The sequence below is a fragment of the Scyliorhinus torazame genome, chromosome 3 (assembly GCF_047496885.1).
Source record: "Scyliorhinus torazame isolate Kashiwa2021f chromosome 3, sScyTor2.1, whole genome shotgun sequence".
NCBI classification, from domain to species: Eukaryota; Metazoa; Chordata; class Chondrichthyes; order Carcharhiniformes; family Scyliorhinidae; genus Scyliorhinus; species Scyliorhinus torazame.
This window is the reverse complement of record NC_092709.1, coordinates 354,660,689-354,682,566: the sequence shown is the minus strand read 5'-3', so window position 1 is coordinate 354,682,566 and position 21,878 is coordinate 354,660,689. Positions and strand designations below refer to the sequence as shown.

General features: G+C 44.4%; 1 protein-coding gene across 5 annotated transcripts in view; it reads left to right on the top strand.

Moving 5' to 3' along the window:
• Positions 1–21,878, top strand: part of LOC140409348 (uncharacterized) — a 153,992-nt gene that overhangs the window by 62,770 nt on the left and 69,344 nt on the right. For all 5 annotated transcript variants that reach the window (XM_072497767.1, XM_072497765.1, XM_072497769.1 and 2 more), the window contains 2 exons: positions 20,423–20,519; positions 20,901–21,106. In XM_072497767.1, coding sequence (XP_072353868.1) covers positions 20,501–20,519; positions 20,901–21,106 — 225 coding nt within the window. In that variant the 5' untranslated portion in view covers positions 20,423–20,500. The remainder of the gene's footprint in view (positions 1–20,422; positions 20,520–20,900; positions 21,107–21,878) is intronic.

Genomic DNA, 21,878 nt, shown 5'->3' with positions numbered 1-21,878 from the left:
ATCACTGATTATTCCCGGGGTTTCTATATTCTGAGTACTGATTATTCCTGGTGTTAATGTATTCTGAGTACTGACTATTCATTGTTTTCTGTATGCTCAGTACTGATTATTCCCGGGGATTCTGTGTTCTGAGTACTGATTATTCCCGGGGTTTCTGCATTCTGAGAGTACTGATTATTCCCGGGGCTTCTGCATTCTGAGAGTACTGATTATTCCCAGGGTTTATGTATTCAGAGTACTGATTATTCCCAGGGTTTCTTTATTACGAGAGTACTGATTATGCCCGGAGTTTCTGCATTCTGAGAGTTCTGATTATTCCCGGCGTTTGTGCATTCTGAGGGTACTGACTATTCCCGGGGTTTCTGTATTCTGATAGTTCTAATGATTTCCGGGGTGTATGTATTCTGAGAGTACTGATTATTCCCGGGGTTTCTGTATTCTGAGAATATTGATTTTTCCCGGGGTTTATGTATTCTGAGAGTACTGATTATTCCCGGGGTTTCTGTATTCTGAGAATACTGATTATTCCGGGGTTTATGTATTCTGAGAGTACTGATTATTCCCGGGGTTTCAGTATTCTGAGAGTACTGATTATTCCCGAGGTTTCTGTATTCTGAGAGTACTGATTATTCCCAGATTTCTGTATGCTGAGTACTGATTATTCCCGGTGTTTCTGTATTCTGAGTACTGATTATTCCCGGGGTTTATGTATTCTGAGAGCATTATTCCCGGGTTTTCTGTATTCTGAGAGTACTGATTATTCCCGGTGTTAATGTATTCTGAGTACTGATTATTCCCGGGGTTTCTGCATTCTGAGAGTACTGATTATTCCCGGGGTTTCTGCATTCTCAGAGTACTGATTATTACCACGGTTTCTGTATTGTGTGAGTACTGATTATTCCCCAGTTTCTGTATTCTGTGAGCACTGATTATTGCCGGGGTTTCTGTATTCTGCGAGTACTGATTATTCCCGGGGTTTTGGTATTACATAGAACATAGAACAATACAGCGCAGTACAGGCCCTTCGGCCCACGATGTTGCACCGAAACAAAAGCCATCTAACTTACACTATGCCATTATCATCCATATGTTTATCCAATAAACTTTTAAATGCCCTCAATGTTGGCGAGTTCACTACTGTAGCAGGTAGGGCATTCCACGGCTTCACTACTCTTTGCGTAAAGAACCTACCTCTGACCTCTGTCCTATATCTATTACCCCTCAGTTTAAAGTTATGTCCCCTCGTGCCAGCCATATCCATCCGCGGAAGAAGGCTCTCACTGTCCACCCTATCCAACCCCCTGATCATTTTGTATGCCTCTATTAAGTCTCCTCTTAACCTTCTTCTCTCCAACGAAAACAACCTCAAGTCCATCAGCCTTTCCTCATAAGATTTTCCCTCCATACCAGGCAACATCCTGGTAAATCTCCTCTGCACCCGCTCCAAAGCCTCCACGTCCTTCCTATAATGCGGTGACCAGAACTGTACGCAATACTCCAAATGCGGCCGTACCGGAGTTCTGTACAGCTGCAACATGACCTCCCGACTCCGGAACTCAATCCCTCTACCAATAAAGGCCAACACTCCATAGGCCTTCTTCACAACCCTATCAACCTGGGTGGCAACTTTCAGGGATCTATGTACATGGACACCTAGATCCCTCTGCTCATCCACACTTTCAAGAACTTTACCATTAGCCAAATATTCCGCATTCCTGTTATTCCTTCCAAAGTGAATCACCTCACACTTCTCTACATTAAACTCCATTTGCCACCTCTCAGCCCAGCTCTGCAGCTTATCTATATCCCTCTGTAACCTGCTACATCCTTCCACACTATCGACAACACCACCGACTTTAGTATCGTCTGCAAATTTACTCACCCACCCTTCTGCGCCTTCCTCTAGGTCATTGATAAAAATGACAAACAGCAACGGCCCCAGAACAGATCCTTGTGGTACTCCACTTGTGACTGTACTCCATTCTGAACATTTCCCATCAACCACCACCCTCTGTCTTCTTTCAGCTAGCCAATTTCTGATCCACATCTCTAAATCACCCTCAATCCCCAGCCTCCGTATTTTTTGCAATAGCCTACCGTGGGGAACCTTATCAAACGCTTTGCTGAAATCCATATACACCACATCAACTGCTCTACCCTCGTCTACCTGTTCAGTCACCTTCTCAAAGAACTCAATAAGGTTTGTGAGGCATGACCTACCCTTCACAAAGCCATGCTGACTATCCCTGATCATATTATTCCTATCTAGATGATTATAAATCTTGTCTCTTATAATCCCCTCCAAGACTTTACCCACTACAGACGTGAGGCTCACCGGTCTATAGTTGCCGGGGTTGTCTCTGCTCCCCTTTTTGAACAAAGGGACCACATTTGCTGTCCTCCAGTCCTCTGGCACTATTCCTGTAGCCAATGATGACATAAAAATCAAAGCCAAAGGTCCAGCAATCTCTTCCCTGGCCTCCCAGAGAATCCTCGGATAAATCCCATCAGGTCCCGGGGACTTATCTGTTTTCAGCCTGTCCAGAATTGCCAACACCTCTTCCCTACGTACCTCAATGCCATCTATTCTATTAGCCTGGGGCTCAGCATTCTCCTCCACAACATTATCTTTTTCCTGAGTGAATACTGACGAAAAATATTCATTTAGTATCTCGCCTATCTCTTCAGACTCCACACACAATTTCCCATCCCTGTCCTTGACTGGTCCTACTCTTTCCCTAGTCATTCGCTTATTCCTGACATACCTATAGAAAGCTTTTGGGTTTTCCTTGATCCTTCCTGCCAAATACTTCTCATGTCCCCTCCTTGCTCGTCTTAGCTCTCTCTTTAGATCCTTCTTCGCTACCTTGTAACTATCCATCGCCCCAACCAAAACTTCACACTTCATCTTCACATAGGCCTCCTTCTTCCTCTTAACAAGAGATTCCACTTCCTTGGTAAACCACGGTTCCCTCGCTCGACGCCTTCCTCCCTGTCTGACCGGTACATACTTATCAAGAACACGCAGTAGCTGATCCTTGAACAAGCCCCACTTATCCAGTGTGCCCAACACTTGCAGCCTACTTCTCCACCTTATCCCCCCCAAGTCACGTCTAATGGCATCATAATTTCCCTTCCCCCAGCTATAACTCTTGCACTGCGGTGTATACTTATCCCTTTCCATCATTAACGTAAACGTCACCGAATTGTGGTCACTGTCCCCAAAGTGCTCTCCTACCTCCAAATCCAACACCTGGCCTGGTTCATTACCCAAAACCAAATCCAACGTGGCCTCGCCTCTTGTTGGCCTGTCAACATACTGTTTCAGGAAACCCTCCTGCACACACTGTACAAAAAACGACCCATTTATTGTACTCGAACTATATCTTTTCCAGTCAATATTTGGAAAGTTAAAGTCTCCCATAATAACTACCCTGTTACTTTCGCTCATATCCAGAATCATCTTCGTCATCCTTTCCTCTACATCCCTAGAACTATTAGGAGGCCTATAAAAAAACTCCCAACAGGGTGACCTCTCCTTTCCTGTTTCTAACTTCAGCCCATACTACCTCGGAAGAAGAGTCCCCATCTAGCATCCTCTCCGCCACCGTAATACTGCTCTTGACGAGCAGCGCCACACCTCCCCCTCTTTTGCCTCCTTCTCTGAGCTTGCTAAAACACCTAAACCCCGGAACCTGCAACATCCATTCCTGTCCCTGCTCTATCCATGTCTCCGAAATGGCCACAACATCGAAGTCCCAGGTACCAACCCATGCTGCCAGTTCCTCTACCTTGTTTCGTATACTCCTGGCATTGAAGTAGACACACTTCAAACCACCTACCTGAACACTGGCCCCCTCCTGCGACGTCAAATCTGTGCTCCTGACCTCTATACTCTCATTCTCCCTTACCCTAAAACTACAATCCAGGTTCCCATGCCCCTGCTGCATTAGTTTAAACCCCCCCAAAGAGCACTAACAAATCTCCCCCCCAGGATATTTGTGCCCCTCAGGTTCAGATGTAGACCATCCTGTCTGTAGAGGTCCCACCTTCCCCAGAAAGAGCCCCAGTTATCCAGAAATCTGAATCCCTCCCGCCTGCACCATCCCTGTAGCCACGTGTTTAAATGCTCTCTCTCCCTATTCCTCATCTCACTATCACGCGGCACGGGCAACAACCCAGAGATAACAACTCTGTTTGTTCTAGTTCTGAGCTTCCATCCTAGCTCCCTGAAAGCCTGCCTGACATCCTTGTCCCCTTTCCTACCTATGTCGTTAGTGCCAATGTGGACCACGACTTGGGGCTGCTCCCCCTCCCCCCTAAGGACCCGGAAAACACAATCCGAGACATCACGTACCCTTGCACCTGGGAGGCAACATACCAAACGTGAGTCTCTCACGCTCCCACAAAATCTCCTATCTGTGCCCCTGACTATAGAGTCCCCAATTACTAATGCTCTGCTCCTCTCCCCCCTTCCCTTCTGAGCAACAGGGACAGACTCCGTGCCAGAGGCCCGTACCCCATGGCTTACCCCTGGTCAGCCCCCCCCCCCCCCCCCACAAGTATCCAAAGCGGTATACTTGTTTCTCAGGGGAACGACCGCAGGGGATCCCTGCACTGACTGCTTTTTCCCAGTCCCTCTTACAGTTACCCACCTATCTCCAATCTTTGGTGTAACTAATTCCCTGAAGCTGCTATCTATGACCCCCTTCTGCCTCCCGAATGATCCGAAGTTCTTCCAACTCCAGCTCCAGTTCCCTAACTCGGTCTTGGAGGAGCTGGAGATGGCAGCACTTCCTGCAGGTAAAATCAGCAGGGACACTAACTGCATCCCTCACCTCAAACATCCTGCAGGAGGAACATTGCACTCCCTTCCCTGCCATTCCTCTAACTTTCTACCAAGATCTGGCTAACAACTAAATTAAATTTTTATAAAAAATAATAATAATATAATAAAATATGGTACTTACCTCAGACCAATGGGTTTTATTATTAGGTTAGAGGAGGAGGGCGGGTGGGAGACACTACACGTGTAGTATCTAGGGTTTCCTCTCCACCAGAATTTATTGGTGAAGGTCTTCCCAGACGTCCGCGGGTCGACTTCCTGTTCCCGCCTAAAAAACTAATTTAAAAAAAAAAAAGAAAAATTCTCAGCTCCTGCTGAAATTGACTAACCAGCCAGCTCCACTCCCACCGATTCCGCAATGCTCCCGCTGAAACTGACTCACCAGCTGTTCTCACGCCGAAATCGACTGGCCTGCCCCTGCAAAGGCAAGTGCTTTTAAAGGTTGACTTACCTCCCAGCAGCCACTTCCGCAATGCTCCCGCTGAAACTGACTCACCAGCTGTTCTCACGCCGATCCGTATTCTGAGAGTTCTGATTATTCCCGGGGTTTCTGTATTCTGAGAGTTCTGATTATTCCTGGGATTTGTGCATTCTGAGAGTACTGATTATTCCATGGCTTTCTGTTATCTGAGTACTGATTATTCCCGGAGTTTCTGTATTCTGAGAGTTCGGATTATTCCCCGGGTTTCTGTATTCTGAGAGTACTGATTATTCCCAGGATTTCAATATTCTTAGAGTACTAATTATTCCCAGAGTTTCAGTATTCTGAGATAACTGATTATTCCCGGCGTTACGGTATTCTGAGAGTACTGATTATTCCCGGTGTTTATGTATTCAGGGCACTGATTGTTCCCGGGGTTTTTGTATTGTGAGAGTACTGATTTTTCCGGGGTTTATGTATTCTGAGAGTACTGATTATTCCCGGGGTTTCTGTATTCTGATAGATCTGATTATTCCCGTGGTTTCTGTATTCCGAGAATACTGATTATTCCCGGGGTTTATATATTCTGAGAGCACTGATTATTCCCGGGGTTTCGGTTTTCTGAGAGTACTGATTATTCCCAGATTTCTGTATTCTGAGTACTGATTATTCCCGGGGCTTCGGTATTCTGAGTACTGATTATTCCCGGGGTTTCTGTATTCTGAGAGTACTGATTATTCCCGAGGTTTCTATATTCTGCGAGTACTGATTATTCTCTGAGTTTCTGCATTCTGAGAGTACTGATTATTCCCGGGGTTTATGTATTCTGAGTACTGATTAATTCCGGGGATTCGGTATTCTGAGAGTACTGATTATTCCCGGGGTTTCTGTATTCTGAGAGTACTGATTATTCCCGGGGTTTCTGTATTCTGAGAGTACTGATTATTCCCGGGGTTTCTGTATTCTGCGAGTACTGATTAATCTCTGGGTTTCTGTATTCTGAGAGTACTGATTATTCCCGGGGTTTATGTATTCTGAGTACTGATTATTCCCGGGGTTTATGTATTCAGAGTGCTGATTATTCCCGGGGTTTCGGTGTTCCGAGAAAACTGATTATTCCCGGGTTTTCTCCATTCTGAGAGTACTGATTATTCCAGGGGTTTCTGCATTCTGAGAGTACTGATTATTCCCGGGGTTTCTGCATTCTCAGAGTACTGATTATTACCACGGTTTCTGTATTGTGTGAGTACTGATTATTCCCCGGTTTCTGTATTCTGTGAACACTGATTATTGCCGGGGTTTCTGTATTCTGCGAGTACTGATTATTCCCGTGGTTTCGGTATTCTCAGAATACTGATTATTCCCGGGGTTTCTACATTCTGAGAGTACTGATTATTCCCGGGGTTTCTGCATTCTGAGAGTACTGATTATTCCCGAGGTTTGTGTATTCAGAGAGTACTGATTATTCCCGGGGCTTCAGTATTCTGAGAGTATTTATTATTCCCGAGGTTTCAGTATTCTGAGTGTATTGATTATTCCCGGGGTTACGGTATTCTGAGAGTACTGAATATTCCCGAGGTTTCTGTATTCTGAGAACATTGATTATTCCCGGGGTTTCAGTATTCTGAGAGGAATGATTATTCCCGAGGTTTCTGTATTCTGAGATTACTGATTATTCCCAGATTTCTGTATGCTGAGTACTGATTATTCCCGGGCTTTATGTATTCTGAGAGCATTAATTATTCCCGGGGTTTCTGTATTCTGAGAGTACTGATTATTCCCGGTGTTAATGTATTCTGAGTACTGATTATTCCGGGGTTTCTGTATGCTGAGTACTGATTATTACCACGGTTTCTGTATTCTGAGAGTTCTGATTATTCCCCGGGTTTCAGTATTCTGAGATAACTGATTCTTCCCGGCGTTACGGTATTCTGAGAGTACTGATTATTCCCGGTGTTTATGTATTCAGGGCACTGATTGTTCCCGGGGTTTTTGTATTCTGAGAGTACTGATTATTCCCTGGCTTTCGGTATTCTCAGAATACTGAATATTCTCGGGGTTATGTATTCTGAGAGTTCTGATTATTCCCGGGCTTTCGGTATTCTGAGAGTACTGATTATTCCCGGGGTTTCTGTATTCTGACAGTACTGATTATTCCCACATTTTGGTATGCTGAGTATTGATTATTCCCGGGGTTTTTGTATTCAGAGTACTGATTATTCCGGGTTTCCGTATTCTGAGTACTGATTATTACCGGGATTTCTGCATTCTGAGAGTCCTGATTATTCCCGGGTTTCAGTATTCTGAGAGTACTGATTATTCCCGGGGTTTCTGTATTCTGAGAGTCCTGATTATTCCCGGGTTTTCTGTATTCTGAGAGTCCTGATTGTTCCCGGGGTTTCTGTATTCTGAGAGTACTGATTATTCCGGCGTTTCAGTCTTCAGAGCACTGATTATTCCCGGGGTTTATGTATCCAGAGTACTGATTATTCCCGGTGTTTATGTATTCAGGGCACTGATTATTACCGGGGTTTATGTATTCAGAGTACTGATTATTTACGGGGTTTCGGCATTCTGAGAGTACTGATTATTCCAGGGGTTTCTGTCTTCAGAGCACTGATCATTCCCGGTGTTTATGTATTCAGGGCACTGATTATTCCCGGGGTTTCTGTATTCTGAGAGTACTGATTATTCCCAGAGTTTCAGTATTCTGAGATAACTGATTATTCCCGGCGTTACGGTATTCTGAGAGTACTGATTATTCCCGGTGTTTATGTATTCAGGGCACTGATTGTTCCCGGGGTTTTTGTATTCTGAGAGTACTGATTTTTCCGGGGTTTATGTATTCTGAGAGTACTGATTATTCCCTGGCTTTCGGTATTCTGAGACTATTGATTATTCCCGGGGTTTCTGTATTCTGAGAGTACTGATTATTCCCGGGGTTTCTGTATTCTGATAGATCTGATTATTCCCGGGCTTTCGGTATTCTGAGAGTACTGATTATTCCCGGGGTTTCTGTATTCTGGGAGTTCTGATTATTCCCGGGATTTGTGCGTTCAGAGAGTGCTGATTATTCCCGTGGTTTCTGTATTCTGAGAACACTGATTATTCCCGGGGTTTCCGTGTTCTGAGAGTTCACATTATTCCCGGGATTTGTGCGTTCAGAGAGTGCTGATTATTCCCGGGGTTTCTGGATTTTGAGAGTACTGATTATTCCCGGGGTTTCAGTATTCTGAGTACTGATTATTCCCGGGGTTTCGGTATTCCGAGAATACTGATTATTCCCAGTGTTTATGTATTCTGAGAGTACTGATTATTCCCGGGGGTTTCGGTATTCCGAGAATACTGATTATTCCCAGATTTCTGTATGCTGAGTACTGATTATTCCCGGGCTTTATGTATTCTGAGAGCATTAATTATTCCCGGGGTTTCTGTATTCTGAGAGTACTGATTATTCCCGGTGTTAATGTATTCTGAGTACTGATTATTCCGGGGTTTCTGTATGCTGAGTACTGATTATTCCCCGGGTTTCAGTATTCTGAGATAACTGATTCTTCCCGGCGTTACGGTATTCTGAGAGTACTGATTATTCCCGGTGTTTATGTATTCAGGGCACTGATTGTTCCCGGGGTTTTTGTATTCTGAGAGTACTGATTTTTCCTGGGTTTATGTATTCTGAGAGTACTGATTATTCCCTGGCTTTCGGTATTCTGAGAATACTGATTATTCCCGGGGTTATGTATTCTGAGAGTTCTGATTATTCCCGGGGTTTCTGTATTCTGAGAATACTGATTATTCCCGGTGTTTCTGTATTCTGAGTACTGATTATTCCCAGGGTTTCTGTATTCTGAGAGTACTGATTATTCCCGGGGTTTCTGTATTGCCAGAGTACTGATTATTCCCGGGGTTTCTGCATTCTGTGAGTTCTGATTATTCCCGGGATTTCTGTATTCTGAGAGTTCTGATTATTCCCGGGATTTGTGCATTCAGAGAGTGCTGATTATTCCCGTGGTTTCTGTATTCTGAGAACACTGATTATTCCCGGGGTTTCTGTGTTCTGAGAGTTCACATTATTCCCGAGATTTGTGCATTCAGAGTACTGATTATTCCCGGGGCGTCTGTCTTCTGAGAGTTCTGACTATTCCTGGGGTTTATGTATTCTGAGGACTGCTTACTCCCGAGGTTTGTGTATTCTGAGTACTGATTGTTCCCGGGGTTTCAGCATTCTGAGAGTACTGACTATTCCCGGGGTTTCTGTATTCTGAGAGTACAGATTATTCCCGGGGTTTATGTATTCAGAGTACTGATTATTCCCGGGGTTTCGGCATTCTGAGAGTACTGATTATTCCAGGGGTTTCTGTCTTCAGTGCACTGATCATTCCCGGGGTTTATGTGTTCAGAGTACTGATTATTCCCGGTGTTTATGTATTCAGGGCACTGATTATTCCCGGGGTTTCTGTATTCTGAGAGTACTGATTATTCCCAAAGTTTCAGTATTCTGAGATAACTGATTATTCCCGGCGTTACGGTATTCTGAGAGTACTGATTATTCCCGGTGTTTATGTATTCAGGGCACTGATTGTTCCCGGGGTTTTTGTATTCTGAGAGTACTGATTTTTCCGGGGTTTATGTATTCTGAGAGTACTGATTATTCCCTGGCTTTCGGTATTCTGAGACTATTGATTATTCCCGGGGTTTCTGTATTCTGAGAGTACTGATTATTCCCGGGGTTTCTGTATTCTGATAGATCTGATTATTCCCGGGCTTTCTGTATTCTGAGAATATTGATTATTCCCGGGGTTTATGTATTCTGAGAGTACTGATTATTCCCGGGATTTCTGTATTCTGAGAATACTGATTATTCCCGGGGTTTATGTATTCTGAGAGTACTGATTATTCCCGGGGTTTCGGTATTCTGAGAGTACTGATTATTCCCGAGGTTTCTGTATTCTGCGAGTACTGATTATTCTCTGGGTTTCTGTATTCTGAGAGTACTGATTATTCCCGGGGTTTATGCATTCTGAGTACTGATTAATTCCGGGGGTTCGGTATTCTGAGAGTACTGATTATTCCCGGTGTTTATGTATTCAGGGTACTGATTATTCCCGGGGTTTCATAATTCTGAGAGTACTGATTATTCCCGGGGTTTCGGCATTCTGAGAGTACTGATTATTCCCGGGGTTTCTGTATTCTGAGAGTACTGATTATTCCCAGGGTTTCGGTATTCCGAGAAATCTGATTATTCCCGGGGTTTCTGCATTCTCAGAGTACTGATTATTACCACGGTTTCTGTATTGTGTGAGGACTGATTATTCCCCGGTTTCTGTGTTCTGTGAACACTGATTATTGCCGGGGTTTCTGTATTCTGCGAGTACTGATTATTCCCGGGGTTACTCCATTCTGAGAATACTGATTATTCCCGGGGTTTCTACATTCTGAGAGTACTGATTATTCCCGGGGTTACTCCATTCTGAGAATACTGATTATTCCCCGGGTTTCTGTATTCTGAGCGTACTGATTATTCCCAGGATTTCAATATTCTTTGAGTACTAATTATTCCCAGAGTTTCAGTATTCTGAGATAACTGATTATTCCCGGCGTTACGGTATTCTGAGAGTACTGACTATTCCCGGTGTTTATGTATTCAGGGCACTGATTGTTCCCGGGGTTTTTGTATTCTGAGAATATTGATTATTCCCGGGGTTTCTGTATTCTGAGAGTACTGATTATTCCCACATTTTGGTATGCTAAGTATTGATTATTCCCGGGGTTTTGTATTCTGAGTACTGATTATTCCCGGGGTTTCTGTATTCTGAGAGTCCTGATTATTCCCGGGGTTTCAGTATTCTGAGAGCACTGATTATTCCCGGGGTTTCTGTATTCTGAGAGTCCTGATTATTCCGGGGTTTCGGTATTCTGAGAGTCCTGATTATTCCCGGGTTTTCTGTATTCTGAGAGTCCTGATTGTTCCCGGGGTTTCTGTATTCTGACAGTGCTGATTATTCCCGGGGTTTCTGTATTCTGAGAGTACAGATTATTCCGGCGTTTCAGTCTTCAGAGCACTGATTATTCCCGGGGTTTATGTATTCAGAGTACTGATTATTCCCGGTGTTTACGTATTCAGGGCACTGATTATTCCCGGGGTTTATGTATTCAGAGTACTGATTATTCCAGGGGTTTCTGTATTCTAAGAGTACTGATTATTCCCGGGGTTTCGGTATTCCGAGAATACTGATTATTCCCAGGGTTTCTGCATTCTGAAAGTACTGATTATCCCAGGGGTTTCTGCATTCTCAGAGTACTGATTATTACCAGGGTTTCTGTATTGTGTGAGTACTGATTATTCCCCAGTTTCTGTATTCTGTGAGCACTGATTATTGCCGGGGTTTCTGTATTCTGCGAGTACTGATTATTCCTGGGGTTACTCCATTCTGAGAGTACTGATTATTCCCGGGGTTTCTGTATTCTGAGTACTGATTATTCCCAGAGTTTCAGTATTCTGAGAGTACTGATTATTCCCATAGTTTCAGTATTCTGAGAGTACTGATTGTTCCCGGGGTTTCTGTATTCTGAGAGTACTGATTGTTCCCGGCGTTTTTGTATTCTGAGAGTACTGATTATTTCCGGGGTTTATGTATTCTGAGAGTACTGATCATTCCCGGGGTTTCTGTATTCTGAGAATATTGATTATTCCCGGGGCTTGTGTGTTCTGAGAGTACTGATTATTCCCGGGGTTTCTGTATTCTGAGAGTACTGATTATTCCCGGGGTTTCTGTATTCTGAGAGTACTGATTATTCCCAGATTTCTGTATGCTAAGTACTGATTATTCCCGGGGTTTCGGTATTCTGAGTACTGATTATTCCCGGGTTTCTGTATTCTGATTACTGATTATTCCTAGGGTTTCTGTATTCTGAGAGTACTGATTATTCCCGGGGTTTCGGTATTCTGAGAGTACTGATTATTCCCGGGGTTTCTGTATTCTGCGAGTCCTGATTATTCCCGGGGTTTCTGTATTCTGTGAGTACTGATTATTCCCGGGCTTTATGTATTCTGAGAGTACTGATTATTCCCAGATTTCTGTATGCTGAGTACTGATTATTCCCGGGGCTTCGGTATTCTGAGTACTGATTATTCCCGGGGTTTATGTATTCTGAGAGCATTAATTATTCCCGGGGTTTCTGTATTCTGAGAGTACTGATTATTCCCGGTGTTAATGTATTCTGAGTACTGATTATTCCGGGGTTTCTGTATGCTGAATACTGATTATTCCAGGGGTTTCTGCATTCTCAGAGTACTGATTATTACCACGGTTTCTGTATTCTGAGAGTTCTGATTATTCCCCGGGTTTCAGTATTCTGAGATAACTGATTCTTCCCGGCGTTACGGTATTCTGAGAGTACTGATTATTCCCGGTGTTTATGTATTCAGGGCACTGATTGTTCCCGGGGTTTTTGTATTCTGAGAGTACTGATTTTTCCTGGGTTTATGTATTCTGAGAGTACTGATTATTCCCGGGGTTTCTGTATTCTGAGAGTACTGATTATTCCCACATTTTGGTATGCTGAGTATTGATTATTCCCGGGGTTTTTGTATTCTGAGTACTGATTATTCCGGGTTTCCGTATTCTGAGTGCTGATTATTCCCGGGATTTCTGTATTCTGAGAGTCCTGATTATTCCCGGGGTTTTAGTATTCTGAGAGTCCTGATTATTCCCGGGTTTTCTGTATTCTGAGAGTCCTGATTGTTCCCGGGGTTTCTGTATTCTGAGAATATTGATTATTCCCGGGGTTTATGTATTCTGAGAGTACTGATTATTCCCGGGATTTCTGTATTCTGAGAATACTGATTATGCCCGGGGTTTATGTATTCTGAGAGTACTGATTATTCCCGGGGTTTCGGTATTCTGAGAGTACTGATTATTCCCAGATTTCTGTATTCTGAGTACTGATTATTCCCGGGGCTTCGGTATTCTGAGTACTCATTATTCCCGGGGCTTCGGTATTCTGAGTACTGATTATTCCCGGGGTTTCTGTATTCTGAGAGTACTGATTATTCCCGAGGTTTCTGTATTCTGCGAGTACTGATTATTCTCTGGGTTTCTGTATTCTGAGAGTACTGATTATTCCCGGGGTTTATGTATTCTGAGTACTGATTAATTCCGGGGGTTCGGTTTTCTGAGAGTACTGATTATTCCCGGTGTTTATGTATTCAGGGCACTGATTATTCCCGGGGTTTATGTATTCAGAGTACTGATTATTCCCAGGGTTTCATAATTCTGAGAGTACCGATTATTCCCGGGGTTTCGGCATTCTGAGAGTACTGATTATTCCCAGGGTTTCGGTATTCCGAGAAAACTGATTATTCCCGGGTTTTCTCCATTCTGAGAGTACTGATTATTCCAGGGATTTCTGCATTCTGAGAGTACTGATTATTCCCGGGGTTTCTGTATTCTGAGAGTACTGATTATTACCACGGTTTCTGTATTGTGTGAGGACTGATTATTCCCCGGTTTCTGTATTCTGTGAACACTGATTGTTGCCGGGGTTTCTGTATTCTGCGAGTACTGATTATTCCCGGGGTTACTCCATTCTGAGAATACTGATTATTGCCGGGGTTTCTACATTCTGAGAGTACTGATTATTCCAGGGGTTTCTGCATTCTCAGAGTACTGATTATTACCACGGTTTCTGTATTCTGAGAGTTCTGATTATTCCCCGGGTTTCTGTTTTCTGAGAGTACTGATTATTCCCAGGATTTCAATATTCTTTGAGTACTAATTATTCCCAGAGTTTCAGTATTCTGAGATAACTGATTATTCCCGGCGTTACGGTATTCTGAGAGTACTGACTATTCCCGTGTTTATGTATTCAGGGCACTGATTGTTCCCGGGGTTTTTGTAATCTGAGAGTACTGATTTTTCCGGGGTTTATGTATTCTGCGAGTACTGATTATTCCCTGGTTTTCGGTATTCTGAGAATATTGATTATTCCCGGGGCTTATGTATTCTGAGAGTTCTGATTATTCCCGGGCTTTCGGTATTCTGAGAGTACTGATTATTCCCGGGGTTTCTGTATTCTGGGAGTTCTGATTATTCCCGGGATTTGTGCGTTCAGAGAGTGCTGATTATTCCCGTGGTTTCTGTATTCTGAGAACACTGATTATTCCCGGGGTTTCTGTGTTCTGAGAGTTCACATTATTCCCGGGATTTGTGCGTTCAGAGAGTGCTGATTATTCCCGGGGTTTCTGGATTTTGAGAGTACTGATTATTCCCGGGGTTTCAGTATTCTGAGTACTGATTATTCCCGGGGTTTCGGTATTCTGAGAGTACTGATTATTCCCAGTGTTTATGTATTCTGAGAGTACTGATTAATCCCGGGGTTTCGGTATTCTGAGTACTGATTATTCCCGGGGGGTTCGGTATTCCGAGAATACTGATTATTCGCGGAGTTTCTACCTTCTGAGAGTACTGATTATTACCAGGGTTTCTGTATTGTGTGAGTACTGATTATTCCCCGTTTTCTGTATTCTACGAACACTGATTATTGCCGGGGTTTCTGTATTCTGCGAGTACTGATTATTCCCGGAGTTACTCCATTCTGAGAGTACTGATTCTTCCCGGGGTTTATGCATTCTGAGAACACTGATTATTCCCGGGGTTTCTGTATTCTGAGAGTTCTGATTATTCCCCGGGTTTCGGTATGGTGAGAGTCCTGATTATTCCCGGGGTTTCTGTATTCTGAGTACTGATTAATTCCGGGGGTTCGGTATTCTGAGAGTACTGATTATTCCCGGGGTTTCTGTATTCTGAGAGTACTGATTATTCCCGGGGTTTATGTATTCTGAGAGTACTGATTCTTCCCGGGTTTCTGTATTCTGAGAGTACTGATTATTCCCGGGATTTCTGTATTCTGAGTACTGATTAATTCCGGTGGTTCGGTATTCTGAGAGTACTGATTATTCCCGGTGTTTATGTATTCAGGGCACTGATTATTCCGGGGGTTTATGTATTCAGAGTACTGATTCTTCCCGGGTTTCTGTATTCTGAGAGTACTGATTATTTCCGGGGTTTCGGTATTCCGGGAATACTGATTATTCCCGGGGTTTCTACCTTCTGAGAGTGCTGAATATTCCAGGGGTTTCTGCATTCTGAGAGTACTGATTATTACCACGGTTTCTGTATTGTGTGAGGACTGATTATTCCCCGGTTTCTGTATTCTGCGAACACTGATTATTGCCGGGGTTTCTGTATTCTGCGAGTACTGATTATTCCCGGGGTTACTCCATTCTGAGAGTTCTGATTTATTACTGGGATTTGTGCATTCTGAGAGTACTGATTATTCCCGGGGTTTCTGTATTCTGAGAGTTCTGATTATTCCCTGGGTTTCGGTATTCTGAGAGTTCTGATTATTCCCGGGGTTTCTGTATTCTGAGAGTTCTGATTATTCCTGGGATTTGTGCATTCTGAGAGTACTGATTATTGCCGGTGTTTCGGTATTCAGGGCACTGATTGTTCCCGGGGTTTTTGTATTCTGAGAGTACTGATTTTTCCGGGGTTTATGTATTCTGAGAGTACTGATTATTCCCGGGGTTTCTGTATTCTGAGAGCACTGATTATTCCCGGGGTTTCGGTATTCTGAGAGTACTGACTATTCCCGAGGTTTCTATATTGTGAGCGTACTGATTATTCCCACATTTCGGTATGCTGTGTACTGATTATTCCCGGGGTTTCTGTATTCTGAGAGTACTGATTATTCCCAGGGTTTATGTATTTTGGGCACTGATTATTCCCAGGGTTTCAGTATTCTGAGAGTACTGATTATTCCCGGCGTTACGATATTCTGAGAGTACTGATTATTCCGGGGTTTCGGTATTCCGAGAATACTGATTATTCCCGGGGTTTCTGCATTCTGAGAGTACTGATTATTCCAGGGGTTTCTGCATTCTCAGAATACTGATTATTACCAGGGTTTCTGTATTGTGTGAGTACTGATTATTACCAGGGTTTCTGTATTGTGTGAGTACTGATTATTCCCGGGGTTTCTGCATTCTGAGAGTACTGATTATTCCCGGGGTTTCTGCATTCCGAGAATACTGATTACTACCAGGGTTTCTGTATTGTGTGAGTACTGATTATTCCCCGGTTTCTGTATTCTGTGAACACTGATTATTGCCGGGGTTTCTGTATTCTGCGAGTTCTGATTATTCCCGGGGTTAATCCATTCTGAGAATACTGATTATTCCTGGGGTTTCTCTATTGTGTGAGTACTGATTATTCCCGGGGTTTCTGTATTCTGAGAACACTGATTATTCCCGGTGTTTCTGTATTCTGAAAGTTTGATTATTCCCAGGGTTTCGGCATTCTGAGAGTACTGATTATTCCCGGCGTTTCTGTATTCTTTGAGATCTGATTATTCCCGGGGTTTCTGTATTCTGCAAGTACTGATAATTCCCGGGGTTTCTCCATTCTGAGAGTTCTGATTATTCCCGGGGTATCTGTATTCTGAGAATACTGATTATTCCCGATGTTTCTGTATTCTGAGTACTGATTATTCCCAGGGTTTCTGTATTATGAGAGTACTGATTATTCCCGGGGTTTCTGTATTGCCAGAGTACTGATTATTCCCGGGGTTTCTGCATTCTGTGAGTTCTGATTATTCCCGGGATTTCTGTATTCTGAGAGTTCTGATTATTCCCGGGATTTGTGCATTCAGAGAGTGCTGATTATTCCCGTGGTTTCTGTATTCTGAGAACACTGATTATTCCCGGGGTTTCTGTGTTCTGAGAGTTCACATTATTCCCGAGATTTGTGCATTCAGAGTACTGATTGTTCCCGGGGTTTCTGTATTCTGAGAGTACTGACTATTCCCGGGGTTTCTGTATTCTGAGAGTACAGATTATTCCCGGGGTTTATGTATTCAGAGTACTGATTGTTCCCAGGGTGTCAGTATTCTGAGAGTACTGATTATTCCCGGGGATTCTGTATTCTGAGAGTACTGATTATTCCCGGGGTTTCGGTATTCCGAGAATACTGATTATTCCTGGGGTTTTTACATTCTGCGAGTACTGATTATTCCCGGGGTTTTGGTATTACGAGAATACTGACTATTCCCGGAGTTTCTACATTCTGAGAGTACTGATTATCACCAGGGTTACTGTATTGTGTGAGTACTGATTATTTCCCGTTTTCTGTATTCTACGAACACTGATTATTGCCTGGGTTTCTGTATTCTGCGAGTACTGATTATTCCCATGGTTACTCCATTCTGAGAGTACTGATTCATCCCGGGGTTTCTGTATTCTGAGAACACTGATTATTCCCGGGGTTTCTGTATTCTGAGAGTTCTGATTATTCCCCGGGTTTCGGTATTGTGAGAGTCCTGATTATTCCCGGGGTTTCTGTGTTCTGAGAGTTCACATTATTCCCGAGATTTGTGCATTCAGAGTACTGATTATTCCCGGGGTTTCTGGATTTTGAGAGTACTGATTATTCCCGGGGTTTCAGTATTCTGAGTACTGATTATCCCCGGGGTTTCGGTATTCTGAGAGTACTGATTATTCCCGGGGTTTAGGTATTCTGAGTACTGATTATTCCCGGGGTTTCTACATTCTGAGAGTACTGATTATTCCCGGGGTTTCTACATTCTGAGAGTACTGATTATTCCCGGGGTTTCTGCATTCTCAGAGTACTGATTATTACCACGGTTTCTGTATTCTGAGAGTACTGATTATTCCCCGGTTTCTGTATTCTGCGAACACTGATTATTGCCGGGGTTTCTGTATTCTGCGAGTACTGATTGTTCCCGGGGTTACTCCATTCTGAGAGTACTGATTCTTCCCGGGGTTTATGTTTTCTGAGAACACTGATTATTCCCGGGGTTTCTGTATTCTGAGAGTTCTGATTATTCCCCGGGTTTCGGTATTGTGAGAGTCCTGATTATTCCCAGGGTTTCTGTGTTCTGAGAGTTCACATTATTCCCGAGATTTGTGCATTCAGAGTACTGATTATTCCCGGGGTTTCTGGATTTTGAGAGTACTGATTATTCCCGGGGTTTCAGTATTCTGAGAGTTCTGATTATTGCTGGGATTTGTGCATTCTGAGAGTACTGACTATTCCCGGGGTTTCTGTATTCTGAGTACTGCTTATTCCCGATGTTTCTGTGTTCTGAGTACTGATTATTCCCGGAATTTCTGTATTCTGAGAGTACTGGTTATTTCCTGGGGTTTTGGTATTTGGGATCTGGTAATTTCCTGGGGTTTTGGTATTTGGGAGCTGGTTATTTACGGGGTTTTGGGTATTTGGCGCTGGTTATTTCCCGGGGTTTTGGTATTTGGGAGCTGGTTATTTCCCAGAGTTTTGGTATTTGGGAGCTGGTTATTTCCCATTGTTTTGGTATTTGGGAGCTGGTTATTTCCCAGAGTTTTGTTAGTTGGGAGCTGGTAATTTCCCGGGGTTGTGGTATTTGGGAGCTGGTTATTTACCGGGGTTTTGGTATTTGGGAGCTGGTAATTTCCCGGGGTTTTGGTATTTGGGAGCTGGTTATTTCCCGGGGTTTTGGTATTTGGGCGCTGGTTATTTCCCGGGGTTTTGGTATTTGGGCGCTGGTTATTTCCTGGGGTTTTGGTATTTGGGAGCTGGTTATTTACCGGGGTTTTGGTATTTGGGAGCTGGTTATTTCCCGGGGTTTTGGTATTTGGGAGCTGGTTATTTCCCGGGGTTTTGGTAGTTGGGAGCTGGTATTTTCCTGGGGTTGTGGTATTTGGGGACCGTCCCTCCTTCACTTATGAATCCGCCACACTTTGATAAAAAATGAAACAGTTGCACATTGTAAAAGCTGCTTCCTCCTCTTTGAAATTTAACTGCTGGGTGGAAAAAGAATCATTAAATTTACAGTATAGAAGGAGGCCATTCTGCCCATCGAGTCTGCACCGGCCCTTGCAATGAGCATCCTACTTAAGCCCCAAGCCTCCACCTTATCCCCCTTTATCCCCGTAATCCCACCTAACCTTTTTGGACTCTAAGGGCAATTTAGAATGGCTAATCGACGTAACCTGCACATCTTTAGACAGGAAACCAGAGCACCCGGGGGAAACCCACGCACACACGGGGACGACGTGCAGACTCCACACAGACAGTGATCCATGCCGGGAATCGAAGCCGGGACCCTGGAGCTGTGAAGCAACTGTGCTAACCACTGTGCTACCGTGCTGCCCTATGTATTTTATGTCCCTATGTATTTAATGCAAATTCCTAAACCTAGTCTATTGACTTCACCAGTAAAATATGCGTGCATCTAGCACCTTTACCCCTTCCCCTCAACTCTTCCAGACAAAGGTCTCCATTAATCGTTTCCCGGCTTAATTAAATCATTGACACACAATGAATAGCACAGAATATTCCCCCCAAATATTTTGAAAACTAACATCCATTCTCACAGTTCCCCTCCCTTCCAGACACCATCCTGACTGAAATAGGTAGGCGCTTCTTCACCGGGCCAAGATTCTGGAACTCTTCCCCTAACAGCACTGCAGGTGCACCTACACCACATGGGCTGCAGCAGTTCAAGAAGGCGGCAGACAGATTAATCTGATCTCTCGTTCATAGATAAGTCAGTCCGGTTGGGTGAATTGAACCAAGTTTTTATTTCTTAAAAGCACATTTTGGTACATTCACACGAATTTAACTGGAAAATGCTTTCTCCGTGTCTCTCGAAGTGTCTCCTGATTTCTGTGCCACGTTCAATATTCTCCACGTCATGTCTGGTCCCAGCCAGGATACCGCCTCAATCTTGTTGAATGTACCCTCGCACCAGATAATGTCAGAACTTCTAGTTCATTATTCGTAACACTTGATACAGCCATGGACAGCGTCCAAAATTATAATCATAGTTATAACTTACTCCTATTATTTCATATTATTTCCACAAATTCAGCAATTTTCAGGGATCTTTTCGAGCCAATATTCTAAAGGACCTCCCTCCATAATTGCTGAATCCAACAGTGTCTGAAGGGCATTTTGCCATTTGCAATAAAAGCTGGCCCAGACAGCAACCCCCACATCTTGTGAAAGAATTATTTGTTTTAAATGAAGTCCCCCTGGATATTCCCACGGTGCTGGTAATTGCTGACACCATTTTAACAATGTTCTGTCTTGCAGAGTGTGGAAAATCTGTTTAAAAATCTGGTCGAGAACAAATCGGTGGACGTTCATCCGTGCATCTTTAATGAGGGCAGGATGGAACACCATGTCTTTGGTAATTTGTGGCAGTTATATTCCTGCTTTCTCTTCGTAATGATGTTGCATTCTTGCACTATTTTGTTGCCATTTACACCCAGCCCCCAACCCACCCCCTCGCCTTTTTCCGCCCGCCCCCATCCGGCGCTGATGTACAATTTTATGGATTCCTGCTTCTTCTGCTCAGTTTCCTGAATGACTGCTCTTCCGTGTCTGGGATTACGCAGTGGCGGAGGCGGCTCCGTGACTTTCTGTACGCGCTTGCTGTGCGCAAACTGACGATTGCTTTTGTCCTGCCTCCTCCTTTGGCGAAAAGGCACTTTGAGTCACCCTGAGCTGTTGGAGAGGGCCATCAAGAATTTTCAGTCGGGTGTGTTAGATGATTCTCTTGATCCTGCAGGGGGAGATTCAAGTGAGGAGGAGGATGATGATTACACTTATGACGATGAAGACTATTCCAATGACGACGACGACCAAGATGTGAACACGTTTTGTGGATTGCGGAAGAATTTCCTCTACGATATACCAGACTTGTCATCCAAGCGTAAAAACATTACAGATCCATACAGTATACAAGATTCCAATTCATATAGAGGTTCTGTCGAGGTGGGTGGACATGAAAAATTCATTAACCCAGTAGGGTCCATGTCAATCTCAGTGAGAACCCACCCTGTTGGGGGCGGCTGGGGGCTCAGTCCCAGGCACCCCATCTTGTTTTTGGTGGTGGGGGGGGGGGGGGGATCTCGGTCTCAGTGAAATCCCGTCCTGTCTGGGGGGGGGGGGGGGGGGGTGTCTCTCTGTCGCAGTGAAATCCCATCCTGTCCTGGGGGGTCTCCCTCTGTCTCAGTGAAATCCCGTCCTGTCCTGGGGGGGGGTGGGGGTCCCTCTCTGTCTCAGTGAAATCCCATCCTGTCCTGGGGGGGTCTCTCTCTGTCTCAGTGAAATCCCGTCCTGTACTGGGGGGTCTCTCTCTGTCTCTGAAATCCCGTCCTGTCCTGGGACGGGGGGGGGGGGGGGTCTCTCTCTCTGTCTCAGTGAAATCAAGTCCTGTATGGGGGGGTCTCTCTCTGTCTCCGTGAAGTCCTGTCTTGGGGGGTCTCTCTCTGTCTCAGTGAAATCCCGTCCTGTCCTGGGGGGTCTCTCTCTGTCTCTGAAATCCCGTCCTGTCCTGGGGGGCCTCTCTGTCTCAGTGAAATCCCGTCCTGTCCTGGGACGGGGGGGGGTCTCTCTCTCTGTCTCAGTGAAATCCCGTCCTGTCCTGGGGGTCTCTCTCTGTCTCAGTGAAGTCCTGTCCTGGGGGGTGGGGGGGGGGGGTCTCTCTCTGTCTCAGTGGAATCCCATCCTGACCTGGGGGGGGGGGTCTCTCTCTGTCTCAGTG